This window comes from Vanessa cardui, chromosome 23 (assembly GCF_905220365.1).
Source record: "Vanessa cardui chromosome 23, ilVanCard2.1, whole genome shotgun sequence".
Taxonomy (NCBI): domain Eukaryota; kingdom Metazoa; phylum Arthropoda; class Insecta; order Lepidoptera; family Nymphalidae; genus Vanessa; species Vanessa cardui.
This window is the reverse complement of record NC_061145.1, coordinates 8,418,086-8,430,605: the sequence shown is the minus strand read 5'-3', so window position 1 is coordinate 8,430,605 and position 12,520 is coordinate 8,418,086. Positions and strand designations below refer to the sequence as shown.

Sequence of the window (12,520 nt, the reverse complement as noted above, 5' to 3'; positions counted from 1 at the left end):
AAATTTGTCGCTAGTACGCGCATTGCTATGAAAAAACGTAAGGACGCTGACAGTTTCGTCATGGGCTTGTTCGCCGGTCGGCGTACACAAATGTCACCCAATTGTCACGTCGTAACGTGCGCGCAACTCCATACATATTCACGGATTTGACAAGAGTGACGAAACAGTATGACAAAAATCACCAGTGCGCGCTAGCTCTAAGATTCATCAGTTGTCTCCAGTTTGATTTGACAGGTGATAATATTGAGATTACGAGTATATTATTGATATGAAACATATTTGATAAATTACAGTGCGCATTATGTTTTTTGACTCGATTGCCCAGTGGTTAGATCGCGTGCATCTTAACCGATGATTGCGGGTTCAAACCCAGGCAAGCACCATTGAATATTCATGTGCTTAATTTGTGTATATAATTCATCTCGTACTTGGCGCTGAAGGAAAACACCGTTAGGAAACCTGCATGTGTCTAATTTCATACAAATTATTCCACATGTGTATTTCACCAACCCGCATGGTGAAATATTTTCCAAACCTTCTCCTCAAAGGGAGAAGAGGCTTTAGCCCAGTAGTGGGAAATTTACAGGCTGCTGTTGTTGTCTGTTTCATTTAGCTTAGCAGTGAAAGTGTTTATGTGTGTATAACAAAAAGGCATCAGTTTTTTTCAATGTCTCAAGTTCCGTACCACTTGGTCCTGTCACCAAACAGACATGTAGTTTGATTTGCCATACATGATATACACGCACACATACACAAGCAACTCCGAGAAACGGCGACGGGACCGAGTGGTACGGAACGTGTCGCCTTCAATGAAATATACATAGTACGACACAATTTAGATGTGGCGATCACATCCGAATTAAGTATAGTACGACACAACTTAGATGTCGCATTGGGAAAATTCGTAAAACCGATCACATCCGAATTGGGTACGCCATCCCAAATTATCAATATTTATTTCTCATGCGAATGTGATCTTTGCATTAACGTAATAACTTGTAATATCATATGACCTAATATATTCGTCAATTTGACGCGTCGCTTTACATGCACTTGCTTTCTCTGACGCGTGAATCTATAGCGACGAATAGCGTCGAATGGCGCAATAGGGAGCTATTTCCATTGGTTGTATAAATCGGCAGTAATCGGTTTTATTTTCATTCCATTGCATTTTCCGATGCTATATCTAATTTGTGTCGTACTATACGCTATCCCAAATTATCAATATTTATTCCTTATGTGAATATAATAATATCATATATATATATATAATATAACGACGAATTTAACAACGAATAGCGTCAAATGGCGCGATAGGGAGCTATTTCTATTGGTTGTATAAATCGACAGTATTCGGTTTTATTGAATTTGCCCATGCTACATCTAAGTTGTGTTGTGCTATACCTTTTTGTTCCTGTAAATAGTTTTATCTAGTCGGTTTTACCATGCATTGATATATGTATAATATGCATTTCATCCATGACTAAACGAGATTATTACAATTTTTATTCGGACAGGTTTTTGGATTCGTTGATTTTTATGTTGTTTACATATAGTATGATATTGACGAAACAAAATCCTTGTAAGGTTCCAATAAGAAAACTTTTTATAATTAATACGGTGTTAAAAATGTGTTTAAATAATTTATTAAAATATTAGTTAATAATCTTAATTTATCATCATTTAATAATTTAGTTTTAAACATTTGTAAGGTAAATCATACCTTTTCACAAAATAATTGTTAAGTATACAAATATATTGTAATCGTATGAAATATTTATTGTAATGTAAATAAAAATTGTTGTTATCATTAAATGTTTTATTTCAAAGAAATCTGTAAATACTGTGCAAAATTTTCCTCTGTGTTTCCTGACAGTTTGTCTGCTTATGTCCATTTAAGCAATTATATCATATTGTTAATAATAATAATTACTGTGTCAATAAAAATGAAAATGTGATCTAAATATTTTTTACAGATATATAATGAGCATATATTATCTGTGTAATTATGCATCTGTCATTTCAAGTGACACACGTCACAAAGCGCGGGAAAAGGGAATAAAATAATTCCCGCGCGAATTATTTAAAAAAAAAAAAAAATTATTTGACCTTGCATTCATTCTAAAAAAAACAAATGAAAAATTGTACAAAGAGCATCTTTATTTTACAAAATGCATGTATAAAATACAATAAGTGTACTTACACTTGACAAAAAATCACATTGCTTCGGATATTAAAAACTACAACTTAAACTACGTGTACTTAACCGTATTAATGCTATGATACCACATAAAGCTATATACAGCTACCCGAGGGAGCTCTGAGGCTCTAATATAACCTAGACATCACCGAGAAGCGAACTTTGTACCGCCATCTAGCGGCCGCTCTACCGAAACTAGCGATACATCACAATTGTCAAAGTAACAAACAGCTACGATTCTAGAAAACATTTTCCATAGACTTAATAAACTTATATGTACATTAGATAGCAAATTATATATATGCCAAGATTTCTATGTACAGTCAGAGTAAGAAAACCTTCGTCGTCAAATTCATTCCTTTATCGAGTCGTGAACACTCAGTACCTTTTGTAACTAAAGCACTAAACTGACAACTGAATATAAAATTAATCTTACATAGTATAATAAGTTGGTTCAAAATAGTGTCATCTTTGGACTACATCTAGTTTTAATCAACATGAAATCTTTTTAACAGCGTAATTAGTCATAACAAATTTAAATTAGATAATCTTCTACTGAATTGTCAAAATATGTCTGTCAGTGTCATATATTCTCGATCGGTGGAGCAGATTATTATCGCTCATACTGAGCACACGAAAATAGACCTTAAGGTGACGAACGTTTTCTTATCTGTGACTGTGTTTTTTAAAATGTTTTAACGGTGGTTTTTGATTAAATAATTTTAACGGTACATACTAAAGTACAAGTGCCTACAAGATTATGTGTCTCGAAAACGTTTATAATTTGGAATTTGTGATTGAGATTGCGTTAGGCACGAGATTATTAAAGGTATTCGGAACTACGTCTTTCTATATTTTAACCTTATAAAGCATAATGTCAGCGTGCCGATGATCCACGCCACGGTGATGAGGAACCCGCTGTAGACGTCAGGGTTAGTGATGGAGGAACCCTTCTCCATTAGGTCTCGGAGGGACTTGGATGGAAGGGTGAAGGGCAGCGCGAGTGAGAACAGGCGGAGATAGTTCGGCATCCCTTCGAGAGGCCAGAGGATTCCTGTGGACAAATTTAATAAGTAAATAAATAAATATGAGACAACATCACATACATCACTCTGATCCCAATGTAAGTAGCTAAAGCACTTGTGTTATGGAAAATCAGAAGTAACGATACCACAAACACCCAGACCCAAGACAACATAGAAAAGTAATGATAATCTACATCGACTCCGAGAATCGAACCCATGACCTGGGAGTGGCGTATCCATGAAAACCGGTGTACACACCAGTTTAACACGGAGGTCGTCTAATCGAATAAGAATTTATAGTGTTATTATTCAAGTATCATTTAGTTTTGTTAGTATTTCTTGAAGAGTATTTAATTTATGTCGTAATAATAAGTCCAAAATTGAGTTAGATTAAGACTTTCAACAAGTTAGTACTTATGTCCAAAGCCAAAATTACCTTAGTACGTATCTTGAGTAACAGTCTACTGAGAATATTGTTTATTGTTGCTAGTAGCAATATTATTAAAATTTCAAAGTGTCCTAATAGTATATCATCAGCTTACTATAATTTTATAAAAAACAATAACTTAATGAAATTTTATTCCAATTTGTCTTCAAGTGCTTTCTCTGACCGGAAGTTTTGGACCTAATTCCAATACACTATTTCAATACGGGTTAGTAGATATACATTATACACGTGAGGATAGGACACTAGCAGGTTTTCATACGATTTTTTCCTTAACCGTCGACCATGAGATGAATTACAAACACAAAATAAGCACATGACAAATCATAAGTTCTCTGGGTTTGAATCCACAATCATCGGTTAATATACATGAGTTTGAAGTTTTATTGACTGTAAATTGTGATCCAATCACTGAACAATATGAGTAACTCACCACAGAGCAGGATCATGGGGTAGAAGCTACCGGTGGCGATGAAGAAGGAGACGGTGTAACTGGAACAGAGCACGGAGAGCAGGAAGCCGTAGCACATCCCGCCCAGACCCTGCAGGAACAACAGGAAGCCGCACGCCCACAGCGACCCACGCGAGGGCAGCTGGTATCCCACGAATGCAATTATCATCATCTCGAACGTCTGTAATGATAATCGTAGTCATAAGATAAAGACAATCCCACGAAGATGCCATTGATTCATGATCAGAAGATATTTTTGTTTAGATTTGATTAGTAAAGTAACAGCCTGTAAATTTCCCACTGCTGGGTTAAGGCCTCCTCTTTCATTAAGGAGATGGTTTGGAACATATTCCACCACGCTGTTCCAATGCGGGTTGGTGGAATGCACATGTGACAGAATTTCCATGAAATTAGACACATACAGGTTTCCTAACGATGTTTTCCTTCACCGCTAAGCACGAGATGAATTATAAAGACAAATTAAGCACATGAATCAACGTTGCTTGCCTGGGTCTTAACCGATGATTGCGGGTTCAAACCCAGGCAAGCACCGATGACGATGATGCACGCGTCCTAACCAATGGGCCGACTCGACTCATTTTTTCGCAAATTGAAAGTAAATCCTGTTTTATTAAATGTTAAGTGCATGCCTGCCTGCATGCCATAATCATCACACGACACAACAGTGTGTATCCGTAGTTTGTCGAAAACAGCTCGAGTTCAAATCAAATCAAATCAATTTTATTCAAGTAAACTTCACAATGAAGCGTTTTTGAATCGTCAATAATCAAATACTACCACCGTTTCGGAAAGCAGCTTCTAGCGAGAAGAAACGGCAAGAAACTCGCATAGTTGCTCTTTTCAAATAAACACATTTACAATGCTGTTATTGACAGTAATTAGCATCCTATGATGGAACCCGAGCCTAACTCCAGGCGTTTCTCTCTAAAAAGTACTATTTTAATGAATAGTATGATTTATTTATTAATTTAGTCTTAATAATATTTTTAAATTTTGAAAATGGTAAATTGATTATATTATATATATTATGTTCGAGTGAGCACCTGCGAGAGTCGAGATGGCCCAGTGGTTAGAACGCGTGCATCTTAACCGATGATTGCGGGTTCAAACCCAGGCAAACACCGCTGATTCATGTGTTTAATTTGTCTTTATAATTCGTCTCGTGCTCAGCGGTGAAGGAAAACATCGTGAGGAAACCTGCATGTGACAAATTTCATAGAAATTCTGCCACATGTGTATTCCACCGACCCGCATTGGAACAGCGTGGTGGAATATGTTCCATACCTTCTCCTCAAAGGGAGAGGAGGCCTTTAGCCCAGCAGTGGGAATTTACGGGCTGTTGTTGTTGTTGTTGTTGTCACATGCAGGTTTCCTCACGATGTTTTCCTTCACCGCGAAGCACGAGATGAATTATAAAGACAAATTAAGCACATGAATCAGCGGTGCTCGCCTGGGTTTGAGCCCGTTCTAACCACTGGGCCATCTCGACTCGACAGAACAGCGAGTGTGAGCACCTGCACGAGGATGACGCTGGACTGCAGTAGGATGTGGACGTGCAGCATCTCGTGCGGCCGCACGCCCGCCACGGCGCTGCGCTCCCACACGCCCTCCAGCCGGTCAGAGATCATCAGCGTCGACGTCACGATCGCAGCCAGGAAGTAGATTATGCTGCGCATGCGCTCGAATCAAACACCATCGCCATCAACACGATGATAAAGAACATAATACGCTTGACAACGCATGCTGCGTGTATGTGTGAGTGTCATCTTGTTTATTTATACTTTTGGAAAAAGGGTCAACATTCACAGCGTTCTGTTGAAGGGCACGATCCTTCAATAGTTAGTAATGCCTTCAATGAATTAAAGTCAGTAATAGAAATACAACACAAACAAGAATACTCTCTTATAATGATTTTTTAAAGGTGGAAATATTTTGACTATGGATATTGATATGGTTGTTTATAAAAACATAAGGGCTGATCTAATTTGAATTACATTGCACACGTCAAACACCATCGCCATCATCACGATGATAAAGAACATAATACGCTTGACGACTATGCGAGTTTATTTATACTTATCGGAAAAAAAGGGTCTACTTTCATAGCGTTCTGTTGAAGGGCACGATCCTTCAATAGTGTCAGTAATTCCTTCAATGAATAGTCGACGTCGACGTCACGATCGCCGCCAGGAAGTAGATTATGCTGCGCATGCGCTCGAATCAAACACCATCGCCATCATCACGACGATAATATAATACGCGAAAATATAATACGCTTGACGATGCATGCTGCGTCATATTGTCAAGTTTTACATTGTTCTGTTGAAGGGCACGATCCTTCAATAGAATCAGTAATTCCTTCAATGAATAGGCTATTTGACTAGTTTTTAAAATCCCTTTTATATTATTTAGTAGAGGTTAAGGAACCCAGTAAAAGTTGATTTTTTTTTAATTCTAGTACATATTTGCCGAAAAATATCATATTAAAAATTCCATATTTAAATAACGCGCGAAAACGCTACTTGGACAATATGGCGCTGCAATGGGGTTGGTGACGTCACTTTGCTGTATTTTAATCTGTGGTACATATAGTAGAAAAGCAAGGTTTACATGAAAGTGACTTCATCATAAGCCCGGCCAATCAGGAGCGTTTTGTGTCACGTGAACAAACGTTTGAAAAAAATGCATTTTTATTAATTGATTTTTGAATGAATTACGTATTATTTTCAAGTTTCGTTAGTAAATAACCATTTTGAAACTCATAATAGACACTGATTACAATAATTCACAATTTATTTTTCGCTTTGTCAAATAGCCTATTAAAAGTCAGTAATAGAAATACAACACAAATAATAATACTCTCTTATAATGATTTTTTAAAGGTGGAAAGATTTTGACTATGGATATTGATAAGGCTATTTATAAAACACAAGGCCTGATCTAAATTGAACTGTGGTCCCTTAAAATTAAACATATTGTAACATAGCATTTATTAACTTAATAAAACTTACGTGACCATAACGCCGGGTGCCATGTACGCGACGATCTCGGAGTCCATTGTGCCGAAAACTGGCTTTTCGAACCTTACAGGAATCTGTAAAATAAATCACCAATCCAAATTTAATTTAGGTAAGTATGGCTTTAATGTTTTTTTTTATGGTATATGTTGGCCGACGAGCATATGGGCCACCTGATGGTAAGTGGTCACCATCACCCATAGACAATGACGCTGTAATAAATATTAACCATTCCTTACATCGTCAATGTGCCACCAACCTTGGGCACTAAGATGTTTTGTCCCTTGTGCCTGTAGTTACACTGGCTCACTCACCCTTCAGACCGGAACACAACAGTACTGAGTACTGTTATTTGGCGGTAGAAGAACTGATGAGTGGGTGGTACCTACCCAGACAGGCTTGCACAAAGCCCTACCACCAAATAATCATTTATTTTATTTCAGACTGAACGCATCCCAGCTTCGCCACGGGTCACTACATATTTCTGTGTTCAATTTCCAATTCAATATAATTCTGTATACACTTTTAAAATTAAAGAACAGACAGAATTGAAAAATGTTCTAAATTTATTTTTGTAATTCTGGGCTTTCCTCTAATCAAATATGCATTTATTATACATGAAAACTTTCCTCTTGAATCACTCAGTTCATTGATGTTGACCACATTAAAGTTCATTGCCTAGCTTAAAAGGTCCAAGGGAATTAATTTCACACGACAGAGATTGTAGTCCCAGTTTCCTTACTTGCACTAGTTCCTCATTTTTCCCACAGGCTCGCATGGAACGTCTCGCAAATGATTCGTACGCCTTGTGGATCTGCATCTTCACAAAGTTCGAAATCTGGTGATCTGGAATTAAAAAAAAATCTTTTGATATTCAACGCGTAAGCATTTTTCACATTTTTGGTCCGAATTTATTCGACGTCGTCATGTTAGGAAAAAGCGTTACGATCTTTCCAAGTAACCTTTCGATTTCATTATTTTTCTCTTTTTAACTCTTTCTTTTTTATATGGATTTATTTAATCCTCATTTTGTTATTGTTTTAATTCATACGGAATTTTTAATAACAATGTTATGTTATTGTGTTTATTTATCACATGATATATAGCGAAAGCAACTTCGCTCCAACCACGTGTGTCACGACAGATCTCTTACTTTTATATCTTAATCTGTTACAATTTAGTTTTAGACATGTGACATCTAAAACGAAAAACAAATGCCAAATCGTATATATATCAAAATAACTGTTAAATATAATTCGACGTACATTTCTGTATGTACAAAGCAAGTGGTAAATGGATCATTATGAGAACACTCGATGTATATTAAAACAAAAAAAAAACGAATGCTAAATCGTATATATATCGAAATAACTGTTAAATATAATTCGACGTACATTTCTGTATGTACAAAGCAAGTGGTAGATGGATCAGTAAGAGAACACTCCATGTATATTAAAACAATAAACGAATGCCAAATCGTATATGTATAAAAAACTGTTAAAAGAATAAAACGATGCACATTTCTGTATGTACAAAGCAAGTGGTATATGGATCAGTAAGAGAACACTCGATGTATATTAAAACAAAAAAACTAATGCCAAATCGTATATGTATAAAAAACTGTAAAAAGAATAAAACGATGTACACTTCTGTATGTACAAACTAAATGGTTGTTGGATCAGTAAGAGAACACTCGATGTATATTAAAACAAAAAACCGAATGCCAAATCGTCAAAATGTCTAATAAAACTGTTAAAAGAATAAAACGATGTACATTTCTGTATGTACAAAGCAAGTGGTAGATTAATCAGTAAGAGAACACTCGATGTATATCTAAACAAAAAAACGAATTCCAAATCGTCAATATGTCTAATAAAACCGTTAAAAGAATAAAACGATGTACATTTCTGTATGTACAAACTAAATGGTTGATGGATCAGTAAGAGAACACTCGATGTATATTAAAACAAAAACAAAAAAAACGAATGCCAAATCGTATATGTATAAAAAACTGTTAAAAGAATAAAACGATGTACATTTCTGTATTTACAAAGTAAATGGTTGATGGATCAGTAAGAGAACACTCGATGTATATTAAAACAAAAACAAAAAAAACGAATGCCAAATCGTATATGTATAAAAAACTGTTAAAAGAATAAAACGATGTACATTTCTGTATTTACAAAGTGAGTGATAGATGGATTGCTATGAGAACAGTCGATGTATAGTAAAGTGGGGTACATACCGCTCATGTCGAGCCAGACGCTGACGGTGCTCTCGTCCACGACGCTGTCGGGCGCGTGCCCCTCCGTGACGCGCACGGCCAGCGCGTCGCTGAAGTTCCGCGGGAAGCGCAGCGCGCCGTACAGCTGGCGCTTCGTCACCGCGTACTTCGCTTCTTCCACAGACTTGTATATCGTCTGTAACATACATCTCATTATTAATGAGACTAACCTTAAAATACAGATCAAATCAAAATCCTTTATTGATTAATTATTAATCGTTTTATGTTATTTTTCTCTTATCATTGTACCATAATACTAGGAATATATTTTAAGCATTAAATTTAAAGTTGAAAACAACACAATTTGGGAAGTCACTGACCCCTAAGATACGGGTATCCCTCGTTTAGGGGTACAGTCTCTTTGAGATATGTTACTTGATGTAATAACAATAGATATATTTTTATTTGATTCGATTTTTTTTAATTACCGAATTACATGCTTATACTTATGTGGAAAAGAATAATAAAAATGGCAGGTATACTCCTAATAGTATATAATAATCTTTCGCATTCAAGAATACTTTAACGTTTTTTTATAATTTTCCAACAGAGGCAATTTGGACGCTTTTTGGGATTCTGTGGTATAACCGTATGTATTGCCCCACAGAAGAGTTACTAGCTCTATGCAGTCGAGAAACAGGAGTAACAAGTTTGTGTTCCTAGTACCAATGTCAATTCAATTATTGATATTTTTTCGTAATTGCATAAAATTCCAGAATACATTTAAAAAAAGTTACAATTTTAGTACATAGAATTTGATAAGGCATTTGGTAATATTTATCATCTAAGAAATATTTCGCAATTAATTATATTTTATAGTTCACATCAGTCGTTATCACACAATACACTTTTATACTTAATTATTTATAGTATGCTAAATATTTTAAACAAAACAAATTTTTAGCATATTATAAGTAATGAAGTATTTAATATAAGTGATATAATTAGCATTTCATGACTTAGGTATCCTTCAAGGATCTTATCAAGGTCCATTATTTAATTGAATGTTTCACATTAATATTTTAAATTTATATTTTAAACTAGATTGTTTATATTATTTTAATAATATTGACTCAATAGTTAAAGTAACTTTATTATACACTAGCAACCCGCCCCGGCTTCGCACGGGTGCAACTAAATATACTACAGAATTTGTTTATTTACGACATCATATTAGAAATTTCTAAAATTATTAGTGTTTCTTTACTATATTGTCTATGTATTACATACAAAAACCTTCCTCTCGAATAACTCTATCTATTAAAAAAAACCGCATCAAAATCCGTTGCGTAATTTCAAAGATCTAAGCGTACATAGGGAGAGACAGTGGTAGGCGACTTTGTTTTATACTATGTAATGATAAATACTTACAGAATACAATTTCCGTTTTTCCATTTCCTCAAGGAACCAGCAGCTCAGCATGTGTTGCTCGCACGTTTCGTCTTCCCTCTGCGTCACGGTCGTCATGTTTCCATACTTACAAATATCTAATCCAACTGTAAATAATATTAAAGAAATATTACTGTTATTCCGAATTAAACTGATATTAAACTTACTCTGTACCTATCAGTTGTGTCTTTGGGTATATTTCCCTAACTCTTAGTATATTTAAGAGTACAGTCGGAGTAAGAAAAGGTTCGTCAACTTAAGTTCATTTTCGTGTGCTCAGTCTGAGCGATAATCTGCTTTACCGATCGAGAATATATGATACTGACAGATATATTTTGACAATTCAGTAGAAAATATATCTAATTTAAATTTGTAATGACTAATAACACCATTGAAAAGATTTCATGTTAATATAAAACTAGACGTAGTCCTAAGATGTTACACAATTTTGAACCAAGTTATCATATTATGTAAGTTTAATTTTATACTCAGTTGTCAGTTTAGTGCTTTAGTTTCTAAGGGTACTAAGAGTTTACGACTAGATAAAGGATTGAATTTGAAAACTGACGAAGGTTTTCTTACTCTGACTGTGTATACTTATTTATCTTAATGGACTATTTAAGATTAGTCGTAAATCTACTGGGGGTATTATTGGTTGCAAGAATCATGCTGGAACGTTTGATATAGTATAATTAATATTCAAAATTTATCGTTTGTCTACCGTATATAGACTAGGTTTGGAACTAAACCCCAGGGTCGTTCCAATAGCAAAGTGTTGAAATATTCTGTCAAGATATTCTCAGAACAGAAGCACATAATTTCGATCAATGTAATTTCAAAATTATTCTATGACATGCTTATAAAACCTGGAACATTTTTAGCCAGAAATTACGTGCTTGGCATGTCATAATAGGATGTCATTATTTGAACATTTTCTTTTATATTATATGTATGTAGGTTGATCGGCAAATGAGGCATAGGATGTTAGTATCCTCCCATGGAGATTTGCATTGTAAGAAATATTAACCATTCCTTATATCACATCAATATGCGTCCAACTTTATGTTAACCAAGATGTTACGTCACTTGTGCAGTTACAATGACTTACTCACTCATCAAAGTAACACAACAATACTTTGGGCTTTGTACAAGCCCAAAAGGTCGCCAATTAAACAGACACATGCATAATTATATACAAAGACAATTGTATTAATAAATAATTAAGAAAATAGAGTACTTGATGAGAATGCGGCTTCATCGTTGACGACAGCTAAGTGTAGATCAATGGGATCGTGTCCCACCGCCAGGAAGAACGCGACCACTTGTATGATTGGGAAAAACACGGCGAATATGAGACCACTGGAAAGGAAATTATGCGACAGTTAAAAAACCGATATATTCACCTACTGTTATGAGCTTATTACAAAATGTCCCTTGTCGATATCTGTAATTTAAAGCTTGGAAATAACACAGTTGTTGTTGTGGTGAAATTTTCGAAAACGCCAATTTTAACGGATGAATTGTCAAATACTATATTCGATTGTTTCAATAGATTCTATTAATAAAAGACTGAATTTTTGTACAGTCGTTTTTTTAAAGTAACTGATAACTATTTAAGTCATATACTATTTTTGAAAAATCGTTAAAACAGCTAATCCAGTTTAATGCTCTTAGAAAAGTAAAGTAAC

The 12,520-nt window shown here is 35.1% G+C and overlaps 1 protein-coding gene across 1 annotated transcript in view; it reads right to left on the bottom strand.

Annotated features, from left to right (window-relative positions):
- Nucleotides 1-2,140: 2,140 nt before the first annotated feature.
- LOC124539803 (ABC transporter G family member 23-like) overlaps nt 2,141-12,520 on the bottom strand; it is a 75,266-nt gene continuing 64,886 nt past the window's right edge. Inside the window, exons 9-16 of the mRNA XM_047117157.1 lie at nt 12,070-12,191; nt 10,815-10,939; nt 9,405-9,579; nt 7,902-8,005; nt 7,154-7,236; nt 5,657-5,810; nt 4,104-4,302; nt 2,141-3,254 (exon numbers count right to left, since the gene is read on the bottom strand). Coding sequence (XP_046973113.1) covers nt 3,040-3,254; nt 4,104-4,302; nt 5,657-5,810; nt 7,154-7,236; nt 7,902-8,005; nt 9,405-9,579; nt 10,815-10,939; nt 12,070-12,191 — 1,177 coding nt within the window. The 3' untranslated portion in view covers nt 2,141-3,039. The remainder of the gene's footprint in view (nt 3,255-4,103; nt 4,303-5,656; nt 5,811-7,153; nt 7,237-7,901; nt 8,006-9,404; nt 9,580-10,814; nt 10,940-12,069; nt 12,192-12,520) is intronic.